This window comes from Stenella coeruleoalba (assembly GCF_951394435.1).
Source record: "Stenella coeruleoalba genome assembly, chromosome: 9".
NCBI lineage: Eukaryota > Metazoa > Chordata > Mammalia > Artiodactyla > Delphinidae > Stenella > Stenella coeruleoalba.
The window spans coordinates 68,774,077-68,801,369 of record NC_137155.1 but is presented as its reverse complement, the minus strand read 5'-3'; the positions used below and the strand labels follow the sequence as shown (position 1 = coordinate 68,801,369).

Here is a 27,293-nt window from a genome sequence, read left to right as displayed (position 1 = left end):
ATCACTTTGAACTCTGAACTTCAAACCCATAAATGTTCCTCTATTAAAAAAGAAGCACTTTTAGTGTGAAAAGATCTTTATTTCAAAATAAAGGGCACAAGGTCTTACACAGCAGATAAAATTAGTGTTACTGCCCTCAGAGGTCAAGGCTAGCAAATTTTCTGGCATATACAAATTCATTATGAATAACAGATGGACTGAATGGCCTGTAAGTGCGGCTGTAAGGTCTCATGGTATAATTCCCTTTGTTGATCCCAGTAACAAAATTATTAGGTTCCATTTAAAATTGAAAATAATAGCAGCTTTTCCAGAAGATCTAGCTCCCAAAATTATATCCAGAACTCATCTAAGATCTTAAGTTAAATATCTTGTATATCTATATCATTATAATCAATATTTCTGACAACCACAACGTAAGAAATTTAACCTCAGCTAATAGTTTTTCTCATCATGAAATCAAGTGAAATACTATATTTTTGCTCTCTTCATAAATAGAAAATGACCACACACTACAAACACTTTATTAATGTTTACTGATTATATATACAGAGAATATTCAATAACCAGAACTCACCAGTTGCAATACTACACATTAAATTATAATATAACCCCTACTACAAAAGCTATCTGTTGACCCAAGATAAAAAACTGTCTCTAGAGTTTAAATACATTAGAAATTATTTTTTTTTTTTTTAAAAAAAGGGAAATTAGAAAGTGGTCTTCAAATGCTAAAAGCCTAGAAGAATTCTCCAACATCTGCTCTCTTATCTCGACATTTGCTTCGGGCTTTTGTTCGAGCTTTGAAGGCGGCAGAATTATATAAATGCTGAAATGAAGAAAAGGAAAATACAGGTGAGCCACTAAGGCTTCAGATATTCTTATAAAGTTAAAAAAAAAGATAAATAAAAAAATCACAAAGGAAAGAAATGAACTAATTTGACTCTAGAAATATTTTAAACGTTTATAAGACAGACACAAAGAATGAGGGGGAAAATTAACACATTATAGTTCATGGCTATTCTATATGAAAAAAAATAGCCAAACATGTAAAATACCAAGAAAATTCCAGCCAAAAAATTTTTTTAAAGTATATAAACATTTACTCTGATCAAGGAAAAGACAAATCATGAATTAATGTGAACAAAATACTCAACTTTGCTGTTAATTAAAATAATAAGGGAAACTATCATAAGGTTTCATTCAAACTAACAAATTTTTAAAATTATAAAACCCAATGCTGTCAAATATGTGTGTAATAGCTACATGCTTTCATTCACCACTGAAAATAATTAAAAATGATAGAATTATTTTGGAAGGTAATTTGGCAATGCATAATAAAAATCATAATCAAGCCCTGTAGTCCCATGCAAGGATTTCTTCCAAGAAATAATTCAAAAGAGAAATTATGTAAAAATATTAGTATTTATTCAAAACAGTTTTAAAATACCCAACAATTATATGGCCATCAAAATGATCAAATGTAAAGATTCTTTACAATATACAATTAAACAATTCAGACCCACTAGGATGGCTATAATTTAAAACAAAAATAAAACCAAAAAAGTGTTGGTAGGGATGTCAAAATTTGAACTCTTATACTGCTAGTGGGAATGCAAAATGCACTACAGTCACTGTAGAAAACAATTTGGTGGTTCCTTAAAAAGTTAAACACAGAATTACCACGTAACCAAGCAACTCCACTCCTAGGCATACAACTAAAAGAATCAAAAACAGGTGCTCTAACAAAAACTTGTACATATATGTTCATAGCAGCACGATTTAAAAAGGGCAAAAAGTGGAAACAAGCCAAATGTCCACCAACTAACGAACAGATAAACATGTGGCATATCCACACAATGAAGGATTATTTGGCCACAAAAAGGACTGAAGTAATGACACGCTACAACATGGATGAACCTTGGCAACGCTATGCTAAATGAAAAAACCAGTCACAAAAGGTCACATTATATGATTCTATGTATATGAAATATCCAGAATAGGTAAATCCATAGATAGAACGCACATTAGTGACTGTCAGCAGCTGGGGGGAGAAGAGGGGAAGGGAATGGAGAATGAATACTTAATGGACATAAGGTTCCTTCTGAGGTGGTGAAAATGTTTGGAAACTAGATAGTGGTGACAGTTGTGCAACACTGTAAGTGTACTAAATGCCACTAAATTGTACAGTGTAGAATAGTTTTTTATGTTATGTGAATTTTACCTTAGTAAAAAAAATTAAAATATAAGGGTTTTTGAAATGTTAAATAAAAATATTAACCACTATTTAATGTTACAAACTCTCTGAGCACATTTGTTTCCTCATTTGTAAAATGAATCTGGTACTTACTAAGTTTAGGCTCAGTTATCTGATACGAAAGAAGCACTGTGTAAATATTTATCCTTAACTATATAAACTTCATAAGCAAAAGGAAACAAAAGATAAAAATAGCTTCTATGTTAATAGGATTATGGATAAAAATTTTTCATCATAACCCTCCATACTCTAAATGCAGTGAAGTTTCTATACTTTTAGTCCAGCTACTCTGTGTCCGAAACATCATAAGAACTAAAATCTCACAGACATAGGTAAATACCTATCACCTGGCAGAATCAAAGCTTTGGCTCCACTTTTCTTCTGTGCATTTAGTTCTATTGAAAACAAAAACCAAACCTACCCTTTCAAAACGAGAAATCTTCATTGTTTTAAGTGTTGCAGCATCAAGCATCACTGGGGGTCCAAGTTCAAAAACATTGCGAAGGAATTCATTTGACTTAAATAAAAGAGAAATGCAGTAAGTCTCAGTATTAAATATCAGCTCTTTGTTTTTAACTACATAAAGTGAAATCTGGTTAACAGAAGTTATGTATATGAATGTAAGTCACTTATTTTCTTTCTGTTTCTCGTAAGACCAAATGGTTTTCCAATGCCTTGAATTCAAGAAAGCTATGTCAAACTATCTGCTTCCCTACAAAGATATCAAGTGTTCCAACAGCTATATAGATGCTCCACTAGGCTTACACAATACAAAAACAAAAAGAAGAGTTTCATGTTTATTAAATTTAACTTTTAAAAATAAACTTGCTATTTTGCATATCATATGCTGAAAACATTCTGTATATTCAAACTAACTTCAAAAGCCAGTTAAGTAAGGTACATTTAAAACTCCTCCCTAATTTAAAAGCAAACATACAGAAAGGATGTCACCCACTCACCTGCAAGTGGTACTGCATCCCTGATCCAAGAACCTCCTTAAAGGTGTCATATGTATGTTTTTTGACCCAGCAATCAATATACATGCGTTCAGGACCAAATTTAACAGTTTCTGTTGGAAAATCCCGTTCCTGGCCAATAGAAGAACAACAATTGTAAGAGGAACCAAAATGATCTAAAGAGATCCTACATAAACACAATTTCTAATTAGACATGTGTATGCTGAAATGAATAATGTGGTTTAAACCGATACCTCCATCCCTGAAATATGAATAGACTAGAAAGTGGAAGTACTATCCCACATATAAGCGTGTAGAATTTGCCTACTTGTGGTAGACTTAAAGACACAACTAAGTTTGGATAAATATTAACGGCAAAACCACCTTGTTGTGAATGTTTTTAAATTTCAAAAGCACTCAACAAACTGGTGAAAAGTCAGGTATTTGTACTGGTCTAGGATTGGCAGGGGCGGAGGGAGGGGAGGTTACAGGACAAGTCAGAAAGACAAGATATCCTCACAAGCCAGTGGTGAAATTGGGGGAAGCAGAAATCTAGGAAAGGTAGGGAAGATAAATGGGGTTTACAGACCAACCATCAAGGAGTATCTATTACAGCATTAAGTGGCCTACCTCTACCGCCCTAAGGATGTCTCTGAACACCGACCGCTGCTTTCTCTTGTCCACTTTGGCCCGGTGCTTAGTTCCATCTGTAGCCAAAGACCTAAGCATCTGAGTCAAAGACTCCATGTCTTCGTAAAAAAAGTCCTGGTCAGAAAAAAAATTTGGTTTTGTTTGTAGTTTGTTGTTTCTTTCCCCCCACCCTCTTCTAGAATTAACAAAAAACAGTCCACCTTGGAAATATCCAACAGGGTTACACAGAGCAACGCAAATCTTGGAGCTATTTAGAGATCTTCGCACAGATACACATATAGACACTTATTGTCATGCAAAAATTTAATCCAGAAATGTTGCCTACAAGATGATACACTACCACCAAACAATGAACATTCCTCTTCCAAGTATAACCAGATGCATTCAACCAATGCTTACTGTGTTCCTACTGTATTCAAGACATTACTGGGATTTCCAAGTTCAGTGATAGTCAGATACACATAAACCAATAGTTCAGTGATAGTCAGTGATAGTTCAGATACACAAGTTCAGTGATAGTCAGATACACATAAACCAATACAGCTTCTACCCCTGGCTCCCTAGTACCCAAAGCACATATTCCCAGAATTCCAAATATTCTTATTCCAAAAGGGCAAGCTATCAGTAATGCTTTTTAAAGCACCTAATTTCTAATTTATTGGCCATATTTCAAATAAGCAACCGAGTATTTACATCAGGTGCACAACTCAAGTGATTAAATTATTTAAGAAAGGAAGATATTTTAATCCCTTTTGGAGGGAAGCCACAAAATGTATTACTATTTGCTATGACCTTAAGTTGACCATGGGCTTCCTTTTTACAGTTTAAGTGGCTATACTTTGAAAGTCTCTTTATTTTGGGTGTTTTTACTCCCTGATTAAATTTTACAACCACATTAAACTAAAAGATTATTCCAAGTTCTTTAGCTGACCAAAACTAGAGCAGACACACATGAAAGCCAGAAGGTGACCCATCTCCAGTTCTAGTTATTAATGCCTATTTAAGATTTTTTGCATTGGTGGTAACACTTAACTTATTCTATTAAAACAAGCAGCTCAGACTTCCCTGGTGGCGCAGTGGGTAAGAATCCGCCTGCCAATGCAGGGGACACGGGTTCGATCCCTGGTCCAGGAAGATCCCTCATGCCATGGAGCAACTAAGCCCATGCGCCACAACTACTGAGCCTGCGCTCTAGAGCCCGAGAGCCATAACTACTGAGCGTGCACACCACAACTACTGAAGCCCGCACACCCTAGAGCCCGTGCGCTCTAGGGCCCGCATGCCACAACTACTGAGCCCGTATGCTGCACCTACTAAAGCCCGTGCACCTACAGTTCATGCTCCTCAACAAGAGAAGCCACCGCAATGAGAAGCCCGCGCACCACAACGAAGAGGAGCCCCCGCTCGCCGAAACTAGAGAAAGCCCACATGCAGCAACAAAGACCCAGCGCAGCCAAAGATAAAAACATAAAATAAGCAGCTCTTATTCTAGGCATTCTTCACACTGTATACATAATTGTTCAATCTCAACAAATATTATTTCTTTTAACGTCTAAAATGAAAAAAATTATTACACTCATGGAAAATAAGCTTGAAATTAACACATTCTTTTGTTTTTTTTAATTAATTTATTTATTTTTGGCTGCGTTAGGTCTTCATTGCTGTGCGCAGGCTTTCTCTAGTTGCGGCGAGCAGGGGCTACTCTTTGTTGCAGTGCCCGGGCTTCTCGTTGCGGTGGCTTCTCTTGTTGTGGAGCACAGGCTCTAGGTGCGCAGGCTCAGTAGTTGTGGCTCACGGGCTTAGTTGCTCCACGGCATGTGGGATCTTCCCGGACCATGGCTCGAACCCATGTCCCCTGCATTGGCAGGCAGATTCTTAACCACTATGACCAGGGAAGCCCCAGATATTCTTAATTTAAAGTATTTTCTCATTGTCAGTATTTTAGAGATTGTATATTCTTAACTGTTCTAACCAATGTTTTCTTCAAATGTTCTGATTCAACTTCCTATGTCTGAGTTAGCTGGAAATAACATCTGTCAAGAAGATTTTCATCTAGAAAAGCAGGTACCAAAGCTGATAAGATGTGATTAAAACAGTCCAATGATACTTTGATCTGTATATTTAAATTCCAATAAATTTGATTCCATCATAAAAAAACGGGAATCATTTTACTGCTAGAAACAAATACATTTCAAGGACTGGAAGTTCTCTACTCATTTCATTGACTACTTGTTCTTTTGTATTATTCTCAAAAATAAAATTTATGGAAGATTTAAAAAAATATATATGGGAGAATACACCAAAAATTAACAAGACTTTATGCATTACCTTAATTTGGTCTAAGAACTGGGAACTACTGCTAGTGGTCTCAACAATCTTACCTCCCAGCATACATCTGGCCATGTCTAAAGACATTTTTGGTTATCATCATCTGCCAGGAGGTGCTACTGGCCTCTAACGAGTAGAAGCTAGGGAAGCTGCTAAACATCCTGAAATGTACAAGACAGCGCCCCCTCCAACAACAAAAATTATCCAGCCCAACGTATCAACAGTGCTGAAGTTGAGAAACTCCATGGTAAATAATCTTAGCAATCAATAAAACTCAATCTAGTTTACAGAGTCTGAACCATTGAGTTGAATATAGTACTTGTGAAAATAAATATTAAGTACTGTAGGGAAATGTCTCCATAAAGTGCCTGTGCTTTAAAAAGAAAGAAAACATAAAATATAACAAAAATAGTCCATAAACAGCATCCAAAAGCCAATTTACTGAAGCTTGGGATAACTGCATAGTAAAACTTCACACTCAGGAACAAATGAAAAATGGGCTCCTAGAGGGACAAATACCTAACTCTTATCAATAATGAAAAGAAAATTGCATAGTCATTGCCACACAACGGGGTCAAAAGTCCTAGATCAGAACCTCAAGCCTACTACTCACTACACCAAGTTTTAAAAATTACAAATATGTTTCATCACCTGTAAAATGAAAATATCCACCACCCTCCCACCACATGATAGTTTTAAGGATTAAATAAGACAGGAAATATAAATTTGCCCAATAAATTATGAAGCATGAACTATTACATCAGTATTCTAGATTTAGAGGAATTTACATAGAATTGGACTTTTAAAAAATCAGTGTAGTAATTACAGCTATATGAGGAAGTTTATTGTCACACAAAACAGGTTTTGCAGTCAGAACATCTATGTTTGAATCACAAACATCCATTACTTAGACATATATAACCTTGGGCATAATTACATTAGCAATCTGTGTCTCAGGTCCTCTGATATAAAAAGGGGATAGTTAATACAACCCACATCTCACAGGTTTATTTAAGGCCTAAGTAAAATATATTTATATATTCTAAAAATATATAAAACACAGTACATAAACATCCATTATGCTACAGCTCTTTTATGATATAGCCTGTTTCAGTATAACAGTATAAATGCTTCAAACAGGTCAGCTAAAGATAATTATTTCATACTAAAATGACTATAAGTTAAATGGTTTCAAAGGCTGAGTGGCATTAGAATGAAATGAAACCACAGAAAACTTTTAGAAGAGTTTAAATACACAGGATGAGATGCTTAAGGTCACAAAAATCACCCCCCAAACTACTATTTCTATACAGAAGTTACTGGAGCACTGACTGTAAACAAAATGAAATAAGCTGGATCTTGCACAGCTGTCCTATGTGTTAAAAAATAATCCTAACAGGGAAGCCTAACATTAACACAGAATTTGATGTCTCCCCACTTCACTGCAAAGTGATGACTACTATTTCTAGAATGGTTTTATCTGACTCTACGCAACTACAAAGACTTTTATTCTTTTCATTCCCTGCTAATTGAGGCAGAATGTCTCCATCAGGGTATGGAGACATTTTTACATGAGTCAGTTATCCTATAAACAAAGGCAAGAAATGAGAAGCACGTGGGGTTGTCCTTTCTGGAAATATAAAATCTAAGTGATTTAGGGCCTGGGGAGTGTGTTGTGAGTCTTCAAATCTTCTTTTCTTTGTTTCTGCTCTGTCTCTCTGTCCTGAAGCACTTCCCCTGTCAGCTTAGGTGGGGGATAGAGCAGGGAAAATTAGGGAAGGTTTGACTATACTACATTTTGATATATTTCCCTGAATCAGCATATCACATGGATCTCAGACCTATAATTCCACTCACTAAATAGTCCTTGTCTTAGTTTAAGTTACCCTAGAGAGCTCCTAAAAGGCCACTACTAGAGTACTAGTAAGAGGGAGGTAATACATGATTCAGTTAATAGTGCAGGAACTGCTACCACTTACACTGTACTTGGCATGTGTTCCCAAGAACCATATTAGGTAGTGACTATTACTATCTCCATTGTAAAGATATGGATACTGAGGCATACAGAAGTTGCCCAACATCATCAGGTAATAAGGGTGGAAGACAAAATTTGAACCCAGGCACAGCAGCTCCTAAGTACACTCTTTACCTGCTTGGTTACATGGCAGACACACAAAGTAAACTAAGGGAGCTCTCACAAACGAAGGATTACTAATTCTTCATATCAACTTTGAACAAATAGCTATTATTAATATTTCACCAACTCATTCTTTAAAACCCAACCTAAAAGCCAGCTCTTCAGAGAGATTTTTACTAAGTCTCCCAGGCTGATTTCATCACATAGTTAGATTTCCAGGTTAATAATAACACAAAATAATTAATGTTAGCAAAAGGCTCTGAATAATTTGATGCCACACTTGTGCTACAAAAACCTAATTTAAATCAACCTATGGTTTAACTAATTTTTTTGAACACCTTGTAACCACACTAACCCACCAGCAGACACTCCCCTCCTTTCAAAAAACTTAACAAAAATAGCAAAGAGTGCTCGTTTCGGCAGCACATACACTAAAATTGGAACGATACAGAGAAGATTAGCATGGCCCCTGCACAAGGATGACATGCAAATTCGTGAAGCATTCCATATTTTAAATCATAAAGATCAGATCAGAAACAAATGAAAAAAAATGAAGGAAACGATAGCAAAGATCAATAAAACTAAAAGCTGGTTCTTTGAGAAGATAAACAAAATTGATAAACCATTAGCCAGACTCAACAAGAAAAAAAGGGAGGAGACTCAAATCAATAGAATTAGAAATGAAAAAGGAGAGGTAACAACTGACACTGCAGAAATACAAAGGATCACGAGAGATTACTACAAGCAACTACATGCCGATAAAATGGACAACCTGGAAGAAATGGACAAATTCTTAGAAAATCACAACCTTCCAAGACTGAACCAGGAAGAAATAGAAAATATAAAACAGACCAATCACAAGCACTGAAGTTGAGACTGTGATGAAAAATCTTCCAACAAACGAAAGCTCAGAACCCGATGGCTTCAAAGGCGAAATCTATCAAACATTTAGAGAAGAGCTAACACCTATGCTTCTCAAACTCTTCCAAAATAAAGCAGAGGGAGGAACACTCCCAAACTCATTCTAAGAGGCCACCATCACCCTGATACCAAAACCAGACAAGGATGTCACAAAGAAAGAAAACTATAGGCCAATATCACTGATGAACATAGATGCAAAAATCCTCAACAAAATAGTAGCAAACAGAATCCAACAGCACATTAAAAGGATCATACACTATGATCAAGTGGGGTTTATCCCAGGAGTGCAAGAATTCTTCAATATATGCAAATCAATCAATGTGATACACCGTATTAACAACTTGAAGGAGAAAAACCATATGATCATCTCAATAGATGCAGAGAAAGCTTTCGACAAAATTCAACACCGATTTATGATAAAAATCCTCCATAAAATAGGCAGAGGGAACTTTCCTCAACATAATAAAGGCCATATATGACAAACCCACAGCCAGTATCATCCTCAATGGTGAAAAACCGAAACCATTTCCACTAAGATCAGGAACAAAACAAGGTTGCCCACTCTCACCACTATTATTCAACATAGTTTTGGAAGTTTTAGCCACAGCAATCAGAGAAGAAAAAGAAATAAAGGAAATAAAATCCAAATCGGAAAAGAAGAAATAAAGCTGTCACTGTTTGCAGATGACATGACACTATATACAGAGAATCCTAAAGATGCTACCAGAAAACTACTAGAGCTAATCAATGAATTTGGTAAAGTAGCAGGATATAAAATTAATGCACAGAAATCTCTTGCATTCCTATACACTAATGATGAAAAATCTGAAAGTAAAATTAAGAAAACACTCCCATTTAGCATTGCAACAAAAAGAATAAAATATCTAGGAATAAACCTACCTAAGGAGACAAAAGACCTGTATGCAGAAAATTATAAGACACTGTTCAAAGAAATTAAAGGTGATACAAATAGATGGAGAGATACACCATGTTCTTGGATTGGAAGAATCAACATTGTGAAAATGACTATACTTCCCAAAGAAATCTACAGATTCAGTGCAATCCCTATCAAACTACCACTGGCATTTTTCACAGAACTAGAACAAAAAATTTCACAATTTGTATGGAAACACAAAAGACCTTGAGAAAGAAAAACGGAGCTGGAGGAATCAGGCTCCCTGACTTCAGACTATACTACTAAGCTACAGTTAAACAAGACAGTATGGTACTGGCACAAAACAGAAATATAGATCAATGGAACAGGATAGAAAGCCCAGAGATAAACCCACGCACATATGGTCACCTTATCTTTGATAAAGAAGCCAAGACTATACAAAGGAGAAAAGACAGCCTCTCCAATAAGTGGTGCTGGGAAAATTGGACAGCTACATGTAAAAGAATGAAATTAGAACACTCCCTAACACCATACACAGAAATAAACTCAAAATGGATTAAAGACCTACATGTAAGTCCAGATACCATCAAACTCTTAGAGGAAAACATAGGCAGAACACTCTATGACATAAATCACAGCAAGATCCTTTTTGACCTACCTCTTAGAGAAATGGAAATAGAAACAAAAATAAACAAATGGGACCTAATGAAACCTCAAAGCTTTTGCACAGCAAAGGAAACCATAAACAAGATGAAAAGACAATCTTCAGGATGGGAGAAAATATTTGCAAATGAAGCAACTGACAAAGGATTAATCTCCAAAACATACAAGCAATTCATGCAGCTCAATATCAAGAAAACAAACAACCCAATCCAAAAATGGGCAGACCTAAATAGACATTTCTCCAAAGAAGATATACAGACTGCCAACAAACACATGAAAGAATGCTCAACACCATTAATCATTAGAGAAATTCAAATCAAAGCTACAATGAGATATCGTCTCACACCGGTCTGAATGCCCATCGTCAAAAAATCTACAAACAATAAATGCTGGAGATGCTGTGAAGAAAAGGGAACCCTCTTGCACTGTTGGTGGGAATGTAAATTGATACAGTCGCTATGGAGAACAGTATGGAGGTTCCTTAAAAAACTAAAAATAGAACTACCATATGACCCTGCAATCCCACTACTGGGCATATACCCTGAGAAAACCATAATTCAAAAAGAGTCATGTACCACAATGTTCATTGCAGCCCTATTTACAATATCCAGGACATGGAAGCAACCTAAGTGCCCATGGACAGATGAATGGATAAAGAAGATGTGGCACATATATACAATGGAATATTACTCAGGCATAAAAAAATGAAATTGAGTTATTTGCAGTGAGGTGGATGGACCTAGAGACTGTCATACAGAGTGAAGTAAGTCAGAAAGAGAAAAACAAATACCGTATGCTAACACATATATATGGAATCTAAAAAAAAAGAAGAAAAAAAAAGAAAATGGTCCAAAGAACCTAGGGGCAAGACAGGAGTAAAGATGCAGACCTACTAGAGAATGGACTTGAGGGTACAGGGAGGGGGAAGGGTATGCTGGGACAAAGTGACAGAGTGGCATGGACACATATACACTACCAAACGTAAAATAGATAGCTAGTGGGAAGCAGCCGCATAGCACAGGGAGATCAGCTCGGTGGTTTGTGACCACCTAGAGGGGTGGAATAGGGAGGGTGGGAGGGAGGGAGACACAAGAGGGAAGAGATATGGGGACATATGTATATGTATAACTGATTCACTTTGTTATAAAGCAGAAACTGATACAACATTGTAAAGCAATTATACTCTAATAAAGATGTTAGAAAAAAAATCACAATGAGGAATCACCTCAAACCTATTAGGATAGCTATCATCATAAAGACAAGAGATAACAAATACTGGTGAGGATGTGGAGAAAAGGGAACACTTGTGCACTGTTATTGGGAATGTAAATTGGTGCAGGTACTTTGGAAAATAGTATGGATGTTCCTCAAAAAATTCAAAATAAAATTCCTAGTGCAAAAAAAAAAAAAAAAAAAAAAGCAAACAAAACACTAGGTTGTTTTATAATCCAGTTCATTTTTGTCTTTGACAAGGACTTCAGTTAAATTAAATACATCTGGATGAGTTCTCCTGGCTATCACATATTATTTATTAAGTCAGATAATGTAAGATATGCAGGTAATAATATATTTAAATTTATGCAAATTTAAACAAATCAACACATATACTTTAAACTGCATCATTAGTTCACTTTTAAGATGCATTTCAAAGGAAAAAGAAAAGAATTTACCATTTCTAGTCAGTAGAGGAATACAAGATTAAAAATGGGGACATCTGGCTTCTGTGCCTTGAGGTTAAGGAGCCATTAAGTAGCTCAATAAAATTAAATGGATTGCTAAACTTCAGTCTTCTAATTTCTCACATAAGGAGACTCATTAGCTACTGACAGCATTAATAACTTACTTTTACCTCGTACCTGCTCTCTTTCAAAGTAAGGAGGGATGTGGGGGGCAACGAAACACAGGCCTAGAATGGAATGTGAATAAGCAAGGCAACCCAGAACACGTATTAATCTTATTTAGAATTATCCACTGTTAAATAACTTCTTTAATTGCAGACAAAGTTTCATTCCAGAAATAGTCTTTCTCCTTAAATTAAGAAGCAGCTAGTAAGTAACCCAAGATTCACAACAGAGGTCACAAACCAGGGTGACCAAATGTCCCATACAGCCTAAGACAAAGGGTTTCCTAGAACACAGGACTTTTCAGTGCTAAACTTGGAATACCATCAGGATGGTGGATCACCTATTGGTCACCTATCACAAACTCAAATACCTTCAAAAGCCAAACTGTGGTTTAAAAAAAAAAACAACTATGAGTCGACAGTGGTAGAGAACTGCAAAGCACATGTCCCAGAGTAATGGGCTATGTTTATTTCCATCTTTGGCTTAAAAGTTAAACTTAACAGTACTAAACTCATCTGACTTAATCCCAAACCTATGTTGACCTAATATTTCATCCATTTGTCCAACATTTATTATAAAGCATCCATGCATGAATTACCTTAATGTGTCTGATGTCTGAGAAATCCTAGCAGATCCAAAAGATTATACGGGACAACTCTCTCCATGAGTAATAAGAGTGTACCTAAACTTCAGTTCTGTAGGCAGCAACAATCAAATATAATGAACTACACTTAAATATTGCTCTACCAACCCCTATTGATTTATGCTCTTAAAAGTATTACATCACCACTGCCAAGAAGCAGAACGATCGATCACTAGGTTCTCAGTGGGCCATGCTCTAAAGTTACAATCCACTTCTTAATTGTGAGGATTATGATGGAATAATGGTCCTTGTGATGCAAGCTTTTTGTTTCACCTATCAGATACTTACACTCTCTATTCCTCTGGCCAATTCAAACAGAAGTGCCAGAGATTCACCAGCAGCTATTCTCATGTTTACATCATCAGAAGAGAGGAGGCTTGGAAGTTTATGGAAATGCCTAGAAAATAGTCAGTCATTATTATGTGAACACAACCGATTATGTCAATAAATGTTGATTTTATAAAGTAAGAAACTAAAAATACATACACCTCAAGCTTTTTCTTCACTTCATTGATTGGGCATATGGTCAGTAATAATGTCCACACGAGAAGTGAGCTGATATGAAGCGCTGTAGTAGGGGTGCTGCAGACAACATTAGTGTCGTTCTCTTTGAGATAGGACTTGGTGAAGATATTTTCCAAACACTGCAGAGTTGAATACAGCTCCTAATGCATAAGAACAGGAAATAAGATACCACCTTAAATGAGAAATGTGCAAACAACTGGATTCAAAAGGTTGTCTACTTACAGTAATGTCATCTGTGGCAATAAAACAGCAAACAGCAAAGCAAGTTGCACACTAAAAAAAGCAAAACAAAAACAGACATTAATGTTTGCCATTTTCTTATTAATTCTACATCTTCCTGCTTTTATAATTCAATGTGAAAAATTTCTCAACCACATGACTACATTAGGTCCCAAGTACAGTATTAAAAAGAAAGAAAGAATATAAGGTCAAAAGTTAAGGGAAGTGGATTTTGGCTAAAAGCCACTAAGGTCTGCTACTAAACTCAGAGTATGACTTTAGGAAAGTTACTCCATTTCTCTCAGATTTTCCTTCATTAATCTAGCAGATCATTTCAAACTTCAACTCAAAGACAGAGATGAAGTGTGGACATTTGAGATAAAGAAACCTACTCTATTAAAAACCTTTAAAACACAAATCTCAAAAAATTTAAATAGCTGTCCTCAAACTTCCGACTTAAAGAAGGATCTCATTAACTCAGATTTTACTTATTTTGGAATATGTTGAAAAGAGGTTGGGAATCCTATAATTGTTTATTTTGGGGGGGGGGGGATGCTAAACGAGTGAGTACACAGTCCAAGATTACCAAGGTAATCTTTTTTTTTTTTTCTTTTTACGAGGGCCTCTCACTGTTGTGGCCTCTCTCGCTGCGGAGCATAGGCTCCGGACGCGCAGGCTCAGCGGCCATGGCTCATGGGCCCAGCGGCTCCGCGGCATGTGGGATCTTCCCAGACCGGGGCACGAACCTGTGTCCCCTGCATCAGCAAGCGGACTCTCAACGGCTGCGCCACCAGGGAAGCTCCCCAAGGTAATCTTACTTAATAAAACAGAATCAGAATATCTATATACAATCTACCTGCAACATAAATAGGAGCCATGAATTCTCAGAACACTGTTCTAACAAATTAATCATATAAAAACAGAATCTGAGGGCTTCCCTGGTGGCGCAGTGGTTGAGAGTCCGCCTGCCAATGCAGGGGACACGGGTTCGTGCCCCGGTCCGGGAGGGTCCCACATGCCGCAGAGCGGCTGGGCCCATGAGCCATGGCCGCTGAGCCTGCGCGTCCAGAGCCTGTGCTCCGCAGCGGGAGGGGCCCCAACAGTGAGAGGCCCGCATACCGCAAAAAAAAAAAAAAAAAAAAAACAGAATTTGAAATTCGTAAGGCTTTATTATTCTTCATTTCCCTTTTCCCCATACGTTATTACTAAAATTCCCTCATGTTGTTCCAAGTACCATTAAAGCTTAAAGCTTAAGTCTTTAAAGTCATCATTCATATGCCCAGGTTTCAGCTAGTTCTGTTCCAGTAATATGAGGACACTTGTAATATTAATCTGCTTGGTGTCACTGTTTTATTTTCATTAGTTTATCCTGGTAAAAATTGGACATTGTTAAAATTCAAAAGTAGCCTATGCATTATTCTTAGTAAAGAAAAATTTCAATCTATCATCCCTTCTCCTAAGTAAGCAGCAGAAGCAAGGCCACATCTCTCCTTCTGATTACTAAGAGAAATGGCAGATTAAAAATTAGGACTGTCTACGTTTAATAAAGATTCCTTCTGCTAATATGCATAAGAATGCTAGTTTATTTTTTATTTTAATTCACAGAAAGAGTGAGAAGGATTAATAAAGGGCCTTTAGATGACCACAACAAACTCACATGCAACCAAAATTAAGTGATCACCTCAAATATCTAATCAATAGTGTTTTCTGTCAAACATTTCAAATACCCCTATACTCCTGCACAATTTAAAAGTTGCATGAAACTACACAAAAAGGAAGAACAGAAAGGCAAAGAGCAAAAGCGTGATTAAATATTTTAGGGTTGCTAACTATTGGGGGGCAGAGATTCCTATAATGTCACCAAACTCCTATTCCTTTGCCTCTGGGAGAAAGAGCTAGACTATTCCCAGCAGCCATACAGTTGGTAAACCAAGGAACTCTTGGCAGAAGCGATGTGTCTCTGTCCTCTAGCTTTCCCCATCTAGCTACCATAGTTGCCATCTGAAAGGACCTAGAGGTAGGGCAGAGATGCAGGATGGATGCCTAGGGACCCTGCTGACTTGACTGGGCAGTGATATGAACAAGAAGTAAACTTTTATTAAGCCACTAAGACTTCAGGGTTTATCTGATACAAAGATTAATGTCATGTACCATAAGTAATACTAAAGAGGAAGCTAATTTGAATAATCAGTATGAAAAAGCTTTAAACTTAAAATGGTTCTCTTGTTAGGAAAACAGCTTAAGATTCAAATCCACTAAAATTAAATTTTTAAGATCTATTAAGACTCTTAAGATTCTTAAGATCCATAACATTCAAATCTTAAAATTCATTAAGGTTCAAATCCACTTTCTAAATCCACTACAACCACCTCATGTTTCTGTGAATAAAGCAAAACATGTTCATGTGATCATTTAAATCACTTACTAGCACACCAAAAACCAACAGCCAAAAACAAAACCCACAGTCTTAAGTGTTGCAAGTGGTATATATCAATTAGAGAATGAAAGCTTTTCCAAACCCCAAAACCAGATGAATATTTCACAAGTCAGAGTTTCAGAGTTTCCTACATCTACCAAATCCACCTGTGTAACTACAGCATTCAGCTCTCTCATAAGGACTTTTAGGCCACAACAGCCAGAATTTTTTTAAGAAAACCACTCCATTACATTTCTTAGAATAAAAAATAACCACACAATAAACACTGTCAGGACCATTTCTTTAAGCTCCAATAAAAACTAGATCATCCTAAATAACTCAACATAGCACTGTATTTCATATCAGCAAATGATGTTCAATTTCAAAGATGTAGAAATCTTCTCTATACGGGATGCTCTATTGAGTCTCAGAAAATTTAAGAGGGCAATTGTCGTATTGAGCCTGCTCACTAAAATTAAAGACAAATGGGGGTGGTGGTGGGTTGAATTGGGAGATTGGGATTGACATATACACACAAATATGGATAAAATAGAGAACTTATGAGAACCTGCTGTATAAATAAATAAAATAAATAAAATTCAAAAAACAAAGGGACAAATGAGAATAAAATGTTAATAAAAAACCTGCTATATTTTTTAAAGATGCTATTTTCCTAGATCATTCATCACAAGGTCTGGCTGTCATGCCTAGATAGATCTATAAATTTAAAAATCCTATACTTACAGTTTGCCTAGCCTGGATACTAGCTGTTCCATCACAAATTATTTTCTTCAGGATTGGTCCAAGAGTCTTTAAAACCTCTTCACTTTCAATTCCAGGGCCCAACTGAATACAGAGAACAGATGCTAATGCTGCAGCTGCACGCTGCTCATCACCTTTACCTATAAAACAAGCCACAATGCAACTATGACAAATCATTTTCAACAGACTTATTAAGGCAGCAATCTCCCAAATTTGTTCAATTTCAAAATAGCATCTACCAATTATGAAACTTGTAATATGCTCAAGGCTTTGACATGAGCGATAAATCTAGACCTCACTCAAATCCTAGATCTACCATGTATTAGCCAAATGATCTTCAACCAATTACTCTTATTCTCAAAACATTTCCTCATCTGTGAAATGGAGATTAACACCAATTTTAAGGGATTACTGTAACAGTTCAGCCAGATAATGCATTTCAAGCTGATCTGACCTTCCAAATCCTTCAGGTACTTATAGAATAGTGCTCAAGTAGCCCTTGAATTAATCTGACAAGCATTTCAGATGTACACAGCCCATGAGGTAAACTAAACTGTCAGGGCTTCCTCCACCAGTGTTTTTTTTATTTTTTTTTTAATAAATAAGGGATTCAAAATAAGGGATTCTTGGGAATTTCCTAGTGGTCCACTGGTTAGGACTCCGAGCTCTCATTGCCGAGGGCTCAGGTTCCATCCCTGGTCAGGGAACAAAAAATCCCACAAGCTGCATGGTACGGCCAAAAACTAAAAATATTAAAAAAATAAGGGATTCTTTAAAACTATAGAAAATACGTTAATATAAAGGTAAATGTAAGTTAACTCTTGAGAACTGTATACACCAAAGGATTTGGGCAAATTTTGAACTTAAGTTATTGTCTGATAAATTAAATATTTATGCAGGTTGTAAGAAATTTTTAAAGGTCACCTAGTCCAATTACCTTGTGGATACAGTTTCAATGTTAACACTTTTAACAAAGCCATTGTAATATCTCAAAAAAGTTGGCTCTGTTATCAACTATACCAGTAACAAGGTATATAACTTTAGACCAGTCTCCTGTTTCCTAGGCCTTTCTTTTTCCTATACAATGAGAGGTGGATTAGATCAAAGGTTTCCAAACACCCATTCTTGACAAAGCTTCCACCTGAAGCAAAATGAGAATAAGAACATAAAGCTAAGCACATTCAATTTAAAGGAACATGTGTGCTTCCTACACTTTTGGTACTAGAAATATTTTGTTGATAAAGTGATAATGATAGTTGAAGCTAATTATTTTCATAATGTTCTTACTTGGCAAAATAATTAAGCTGGCAGCCCCAAATCTTTTTAAATCTGGCAGCTCCTAAAATTGCAAGTTTGATAATACTAGACTTAATCTTTAAGGTCTCTCTTCATTCTTAAAAGTTCTATGATCATAAAAGTTCTACAATCATAATATGAATTCCAGAATCTCCATTACAAAGTTCTAGAATTCAAATATTCCAAGGGATATCCTGAAATGATGTCATTGACAGGTATGATTGATGTTTTAAATAAGAAAATGAGGTAGATAATTGATACTTTTTTAATTTTAGAAAAATGAAGTAGGATGGCTTATAAATAATACTTTTTGTTGACATCTGACACATGGTTTCAAGCCTTTTTTATATACAAAAGAATGGCAGGACTTCCCTGGTGGCGCAGTGGTTGAGAGTCCGCCTGCCGATGCCGGGGACGCGGGTTCGTGCCCCGGTCTGGGAAGATCCCACATGCAGCGGAGCGGCTGGGCCCGTGAGCCATGGCCGCTGAGCCTGCGCATCCGGAGCCTGTGCTCCGCAAGGGGAGAGGCCACAACAGTGAGAGGCCCGCGTACCGCAAAAAAAAAAAAAAAGAATGGCAAACACCTCTTCTGATACAACTAAAGTTGATAATCCACCCCAATCCTTCCTAGTTTCAAACTGTTTATTACATAAACAAAACAAAGCTAACAAGTTTGATTTTGAGTTCTAACAAGCCTGGCATATTCCCTGCCAATTACAAAGTTATAAGAGTGAGCCAGACTTCTAAGTGCTATTAACAAATATTACTGCACAGAAGGTAGCAAATTCCTTTTCAGTTCTGTGACTGTGACTCAAAAATATGGACATTACCTTTTTTCAGGCAGCGTTCAATGCTATCAGTTAAAGTCATTCTTCTTTCCAGAATAAATTCATAAAGCATCTTTGAAGCCAGTATATTTTTAATACCTTCAAGAGCTGCCTGCCTTGTCTTCGCACTATTTAAAACAAAATGTAAGAGAAAGAATATCCAATTGGAGTATACCATTGGTCAATGAGACTTTTAAAAACTTAGCTTACTTCCCTCTCAACTTTTTCTATTTATAGATTATTTAAAATCTAATTTTCATCAAGCTCTCACAGTTCTTCAACAATAATTTAATTTTCATCTACAACTCACCTTATTATACAAAAGATTTTAAGCTACTCTATATCATGTTTTCTGTTTATTAGTTCAATAACCACAATGTTAAATGACCACATAGAATTTTATACTTTCAATGTATAAGACATGTTCTCCTACATTACATATTCAAGTAAACTCAGACTTTTTTTAACACTACAGAAGTCTAGAGTTCTTGTTTGAATCTTCTGGGCTTTTTAATTCCATTTGTTTTAAGTTGGTTCTAGAGTTACTGTTAAGTAAGAAAACAATTTAGCTTTGATACTTTTCGAAGTTTAGTTATACTTTCTAGTTGAAGATTAACTTTTAATTCAACAAATCCACTTCAATTATCAAATACAGTTATGTCCCCTATGCTGAACAACGACTAATCTTAGGCTATTAATCTAAATTCTAGTGGCATGTTCCTATCTACTGATACATTAAAAGTCCAAAGGAATAAGAAACACTAAAATATACAAAGTAAACAAATCGAGCTTTAGAAAAACATAATGTTAAATGAAAGAACTGCACATATTTTAAATAAAAAGTGGCTGACAGAAATCACCCAGAAGAAAAGAGTTTCCAGTAATTCCTACCTCTTATCTAGGGTCAGGTCAATGAATCCCTTCAACTTATACTCTAAGTCTTCTTGAGTTCCTTCCTCATCGAGGACTTCTGGTCCTAAGGAATAATAAAAACCAACCACTGTAATTTAAATAGAAAAAAGCAGATAGGGAGCGGTAATAGTATACTTAGCTACAAGAATTCCTCCACCTAAATCATCCTTTTATCTAACGTTGCAAATCTTAACTGAAAACTCATACCATCTTCAGCAAAACTGGAAGGATCACTGTAACCACTGCAATGGCTCATTGTTTCAATCGATGCATCCTCATCACTAAAAGGTTGAACATTTCGATGCTGGCCACCTAATAGGTAAAAGAGGGTGAAGGTAAATGATTTTGTTGTCATATATGCAAATACTTAACTTGGGATTTTAAAATTTACTTACAAAAAATCCAGTAATAAAAACCCAAACTTATTTATGAGATGATTTTTTACAAAAGAATACACTTAAATTCCTAACATAAGTCAATTCACCTAATGTGTATTTCAGAGCACCAACTGTTTACAATATACATCAACTTCAGAAATATATCAATCATCTAACATGCAGCACCCATTTTTGGTGATACAAAAAGTATTACAGATGAAAAAACTACTTCAAATCATGAAGACAATGAAAACTGACCATCATAAGAATAAGACGAATATATGTTCCAATGAGAATAACTGGGCTTAGCAAACATTAACTGGTGAATGGGTTAGTTTTTAGGTTACACATGTATTATGTGAAGGGGAATTTAAGAAGTTAAGGGATGGTAGTTTTAAAGACAACTTGAATTGAGAGGGTCAACAAAGGCTTAAAAATGAAGTTTTGGATGGGGATGTTGACAAGTGGATCCAAAATGGCATAGAAAGTAATGATAGGAATTGGATGAAGTAATTGATCACTAAAGAACTACAGTGCTGATGAGATGTGTATGAAATTATAAAGAGCTCTGATGGGCTATTTGGGTGATGCCCAGTGCAGTGAACTATAGGATTTTTGTTCCTGAGTCATGCAAGTCAGAAGAGCTGAGAAGACGTGTGAACTAGCGTGTGAATCACTTAAGAGGCAGGGCTTCTTAAGTGAGGACCCCTTAAATGGTCCTCAAGCACTGCACAGAGGTCCTCCTTTCTCTTGGCCAGTACTCTATGGCGGACTTCACAGGGCCACATCCACTGGAGATAGAAAGCATCAATTTGAGAGTCTTTACAGAATTGCCTCATTTTTGCAAGTAAAGAACTATGGGCAAGCTGCAAGCTGATCAAGACTGTAGACATGGTGTGTTTAAAACTGGGACTTTGCTTCGAAGATTTTGAATTATTTAGGTGAGCAATGTTTAAGATTTGACTTTTTTCACATGCCGATTTCAAAAGTGACTACAGTATTTTAAAAACCCACTTTACTGTGGTGATTAGTGACTAATTTGGATGATGACTTTCCTACTACGATGGGTGCACACGTGAACATTTGTACCTAGTCACAAGTGCTGACACTCCTGTCGCTTCCTTGGGAAAACTGACAGTACCCTTTTAAAATCTGTGTGAGTATTTTCCAGCAATAAAGAGCCAAGATTTAAGGAAAAAAAAAAAAAGTTTTGGTATTTGATGTAGCATAAAAAGATAGATAAAAGCCCGACAGATAAATTACCTTTAAAAGAAAGGTTCTAACAAATCCAACAGTTTTAAAATATCAGCCCTATTACTAAAAAATTAAAATCCTTTTTTTTAAGCTAGAATCTTTCTCTCACCTTCATTAACTTAAGGAGTAAATGTACATTCCTGGTCACTGTCATTTCTAGTCATTTTTGTTTTGTGGGAATTTCATATTAATAAAAAGATTACCTAGTCATCAATTACATTGAGCACTGAGTTAAAATAAGTCCCAAATTCTGCCCCAAAAGTGACTTGAGTCATCTGATTTACTTCTGAGCTCGAATCAAAGATTGTACCTAAAATTGTATCCTTAGGTACAATGATACAATACAAACCTAAGATTGTATCACTTAGGTCTCTATATTCAAGAAATCTGTAGCATTTACTATATCATAAGATAAGCTTTTCAAAAATTCTCTAAATTTAATTAAGCCTGTTGCTGTTTTTTTTTAAATGGGGGTTGTCTTTTTTTTTAAATCACAACAGAGGTGAGACTTTAGCAGATTTTTAAATCAACACAGGAAGCAAGTGGCCTTCAAACCTGCCAGCTATCTCAAAGAGAATAAAGTGTGCCAATCAAAGTAGTGAAGCATAAAGAATAAGCAATGAAACCAAGATCCCAAAACTTCTTAATCATAGTGCTTAGGACAGGAAAGACCTATGCCATCATACTCTATTTCTGGATCTATCTTCATGTGTTTTCATGATTCGAAGTCGTGGCAACAGTTGAGTCATCTACTTAACTTTTACTAACATTTATTCACAAATCAATTTACGTTTTTTATTTTTCATATTCAGCCTATTTTTAAACTATCAAGAAGAGCTTCCTATCCAGGTCTTACACAGCTCCCTTCTCTAAGTTTCAATGATTTCCCAAGGCTCAAGGGAAAAAGAGATTAAAAAAAAAAAAAACGAGGAAAAAAATCCTGTATGAATGTCTGATATCTAGGTCATACTCACCCACCTTGTGATCCCAAGTACCATTAATGAGGTGGCACTTAGACACATAAAGTCCTTATTTCTTAGAGGGCTTATGTATTAACAAAGTTTTGTTCTTTCCTAAAAATGCTCTCTTCAAATTAAGTGTCACGAAAAATAAGCACACTTGAACAAAAGGTCAATTTTATTAGTTTCCTAGACCTGTCCACTAACTTAAAAAGCAGAGAATTTAAATGGGAAACCCAAAGTGATAGAGAAGTTGGTTATCTTTCGGCTGTACATGGGAAGATCTCATTTGAATCCCATTTCTTCTAGATGTCACTTAAAAATACCAGTAAGATAAGACTTTTAAGTACAAGTTTGTGACAATTTTCCACCTCTTCTACTCAACTATTATTTATTCATTTATTGACTTAAGTAATATTCATAAAGAACCAAACGAAACTTTTCAAAAAGTAAAGCTCACCCCCCAGGCCCAATTAGAGGCAAGCACAGTTAATAAGTTCTAGTGTAAACTTCCAAAGATAGTCAAAGCATGTATAGTTTTATAAACTAATCAAATAATTCTTTACCTGATGATGAAAGTTCGCAAATGAACCTCATGGTAAAATCTGAAAGGCAATCCCCCACTGCCTCCTGATATTATTCTCTAAGTACCAGGAAGGAAGGAGGCTGGACAGGAAGCTCCAGAAGGGAATAAAGGTTTGTTTGTGATTCAAGGAAGCCATTAGTAACATCATTACCATTTTCAAAATGACTTTAGCTTGCTGCATCTCCATAATTTGTTCCATCAACAAAAGGTAAACTTAAAGAAGAATAAAATTAATACGGACCTTCTAGACAGAATTTAAATGTTTACTTCAGATGAGGAAAGCTGAAGCAGAAAGGTAGAGAGGTATGTATCCTCAATTCACACAGAGCAACTAGATGCCACAACAAACTATGTATTTTATATCTTGATCAAGAATGAATTTCATGAACACCGAGAGCATTCAATCAAAATAAAGAGCGATATAAAGAAAAGGGAAAAAACTACATTTATAATAATTCATTCTTGTCAATTATTAAACATTTAATACATGATCACAAAGTTTTCGTGCTGCTATAAATCCTATAGGAAAGCTTTTAAAATACCAGCTTCCAATCATCTTTAACAAGAAAACTGGCCTATTTACTTGCTAAAGAACAAAGGCATATTCTGAGGGTCAAAGTGGCAACTGTGCTGACAAGTATATGTGGCTGGTAGTAGTTCCGATGTGATAACATCTGAGGATATTCCAACATTTAATTTCAAAGTTTCAACAAAGCAATTATTAAACGTGCTGATTTTACCCGGTTTAACACTAGCTTTCAGTATGCTGTGTCTCGTAGGGCTTTCTGCTTTAAGTCCTTTTTTCTTAGCCGTATGGTTAGGAGTAAAGAATCATTAATTCAGTTAAGCACCTACCCATCCAGGAAAAGCTTTAACTTTGCAAAGAGGAGACAGAAAACCCTAAACTTTTGGCCAATTGCAGTCTGAGCTCCTCACCATTCCCGCCTATCCCGGGCTCCCATCAGAGAACCTATAGAATACGGCACAAAAGAGAACGTGGTTTCTGCCCCGAGGAGCAGGAGGTCGCCTCGACTGGTCACAGGAGAGCTGGGGGCTCGGGATTTGTTCGGGTGCCAGACAGGGACAGGAGTAGAGCCTACTCTGGGACAGTGGCCCCCAGCCTCCGACGCCTCCGCCAGGCCAGGTGGACACGCGGGATGCGAAAGAAGGCTGCAGAACGGGATACCACATGGGCACCTCTGCGTCACCCCGGCCCCACCACGTAAGGCCCAGGCCGCGTGACGCAAGAGCCAGTCCAAACCCGCCGGACGTTTGGCATTCCCGAGAACTCCATGTTGGAGCCGGGTGGTCAAAGGTGACCAGTGACAGCATGGACGGAACTCCGAGCCCGGCCCCACTCTCCGTCAAGGAGAGCTCTAGAGAGCCAGCACCTGCCTCTGAGAACAGTTCCTCTCCTGCCAGCTCCCGGTCACCCCCGATGCCAACCCCTTCCCAGACCCAAGGACCCATTCGCCCCTCCCAGACTCCACGACCCGGGCCCGAGTTCGACTCGCATGCCAGATCCAAATCGCGCGAGGTACGGCCACCGGGGCACGCTGGGAAGTGTAGTTCGCCGGCCACAGCAGGTGCCCCGCCGACGCAAACGTCTAGAGGAAAAGAACTACACCTCCCACGGTACCCAAGGTTAAAAGACTTGCCAGCCTGGCCGGCAACTGGGACGCTGGCGGCGGGGATACTCTCGTACCTGCTGTCGCCGCCGTCGCTGCAGCTGCCCCTGAGCTGCCGCCACTACTGCCACCGCGATGGGGAGTGTTCCGCTTCTTATTCTTCGGCATCGTGGGACGCCCGGTGCCGCCTAAACTCGGAGCTTAGCGAAGATCAGCCGATGGAGCTGCACTTTTTACTCGTGCGTCTGTGCGGCGGGCGGCTGAGAGGTGAGTTTTCGACTAACAGAGGCGAGAAGCGGCGCGGGTAAGAGTGGGCGGTGGCGGCAGCAGAAATCCCCGTGAAGAGCTGTAATCGGAAACGATACATGTTTCTCTCTAGCGCTGGAGCTAAGGCGGGGCGGGCGAGGCCACGACGCCTTAAGTAGCAAGACCGCCGCCTGTCGTCACCATACGTGGGCGGGACTCGAACTCTCACTAGCCAATCCCTATAGACCTCCCCACCAGAGGCGGACTTAGGGCGGCCGAAGGATGCTGACTACCGATCCCATGCCACAAGTCTTCCAGCGGCGGCCCGGAGCCGGTCTTCGTTGCCGTCTTGAATTCTGGGAAATGTAGTCAGCCCTGGGGAGCCGGCTCCCAGCTCCTCCCAACGGGCTTTTCTACGCGCTTCCTTTGTTTCTCGAGACCCTTCCCCTGCCGCCCCGTGGCCCCGCCTTGGAATTGACGGAGGTGGTAGCCAGTGAGGAGCATGCCGAATGACGACAGCCCGCTTCCAACTGGGATTGCTTCCAACTGGGAGCTACGCAATCCGCATTGCTGGTCTGTCTCCAGAAGCTCGTGTTCTTCTCCTTAACCTTTACCCTACTTGCCTGTGGGCTCTGCCCAGGCTCAGCCATACCCCTCCTTAGGTATGTTTCCATGGTTTTAGTTGTTGAATTAGTTTAGCGATCATAAATATTTATTATTGAATTGTGGTTCAAAACATAGGAGCACCTCAATACATAAGGCAAATGCGAACAGCCATAAAAGGGGAAATCGACAGTAACACAATAATAGTAGAGGACTTTAACACCCCACTTTCACCAATGGACAGATCATCCAAAATGAAAATAAATAAGGGAACACAAGCTTTAAATGACACATTAAACAAGATGGACTTAATTGATATTTATAGGACATTCCATCCAAAAACAACAGAATACACATTTTTCTCAAGTGCTCATGGAACATTCTCCAGGATAGGTCATATCTTGTGTCACAAATCAAGCCTTGGTAGATTTAAGAAATTTGAAATCATATCAAGTATCTTTTCCTACCACAATGCTATGAGACTAGATATCAATTACAGGAAAAAAAACTGTAAAAAATACAAACACATGGAGGCTAAACAATACACTACTAAATAACCAAGAGATGACTGAAGAAATCAAAGAGGAAATCAAAAAATACCTAGAAACAAATGACAATGAAAACACAACGACCCAAAACCTATGTGATGCAGCAAAAGCAATTCTAAGAGGGAAGTTTATAGCAATACAATCCTACCTCAAGAAACAAGAAAAATCTCAAATTAATTGTGGTTCAAGGCTATGTGCCGCCCCCCCTTGAAAAAGATGTGCTTTAATCTACTTAGTCATGTAGTTCCTGTATTTCTCCTGCTCTAGACTAGAAAGATCTGGCGATTCAGATTTCTATACAAGAATGTGTCCTTTGTCAATTCTTCCTGCCAGTTAGGAGGTCAATCTGAGATAAGGATTGGGTTTTGGGAATTTAACAGCTGGTAAAACAAACATGAGCTATGAATACCAATACTCTCAGTGTTTTTTATTTTCCAAGGTGCGCCTAAGATCTCTGTCTTCCTTGTTACATTTGTCATGTATTTAGGACCTGTTTTTAAGTTCATGTATTATGCTTATGACAGACAAATTCACTGACTCACCTCAATGTAGGTGACTCATCTCCCACTCCACCTCCCTCCTGAGTCCTCTTATTTTCTTTTCAATGGCAAGTAGCACATTTTCACCTGAATGTTCCATATGCACCTCAGTCCAGCATCTCTAATACTGTTTCCCTCTTCCTGTCTTCCCTTTGTGTGTTCACAGTACTACTGTCCTCCCATATGTCCAAATTCAAGAACTCAAAGTCATACCTGGTTTCCCTAAAAACAATCAGTTTTACCATAAAACACCTAAATTCATGTCCTCTTCTCCGATCACACATGACCTCAGTTGGTGCCTGAG

General features: G+C 37.5%; 2 protein-coding genes across 2 annotated transcripts; both read right to left on the bottom strand.

Annotated features, from left to right (window-relative positions):
* Nucleotides 1-25,268, bottom strand: IFRD1 (interferon related developmental regulator 1). Its single transcript, XM_079931301.1, has 12 exons — nt 25,131-25,268; nt 20,457-20,561; nt 20,229-20,313; nt 19,341-19,465; nt 17,197-17,354; nt 14,040-14,090; nt 13,779-13,957; nt 13,581-13,689; nt 3,841-3,975; nt 3,214-3,342; nt 2,676-2,771; nt 1-826 (listed from the first exon to the last, which is right to left on the bottom strand). Exons 1-12 carry the CDS (start codon nt 25,219-25,221, stop codon nt 737-739), a joined length of 1,353 nt encoding a protein of 450 aa, XP_079787427.1. The 5' UTR covers nt 25,222-25,268; the 3' UTR covers nt 1-736.
* LOC307191321 (uncharacterized protein) lies at nt 25,265-25,490 on the bottom strand (the record flags this gene model as incomplete). The annotated part of the gene is made up of 1 exon (XM_079931302.1): nt 25,265-25,490. The coding sequence occupies exon 1, from the start codon at nt 25,418-25,420 to the stop codon at nt 25,265-25,267; it is 156 nt and encodes a 51-aa protein (XP_079787428.1). The 5' UTR covers nt 25,421-25,490.
* Nucleotides 25,491-27,293: the final 1,803 nt, after the last annotated feature.

Coding starts and splice junctions, on each gene's coding strand:
- IFRD1 (XM_079931301.1), bottom strand. CDS start 25,221: ATGCCGAAGAATAAGAAGCGGAACACTCCCCATCGCGGTGGCAGTAGT. Junction 20,562..25,130: donor AGCGACGGCGGCGACAGCAG/GTACGAGAGTAT, acceptor TTTACCTATTAG/GTGGCCAGCATCGAAATGTT. Junction 17,355..19,340: donor TGAACGCTGCCTGAAAAAAG/GTAATGTCCATA, acceptor CTTGTTTTATAG/GTAAAGGTGATGAGCAGCGT.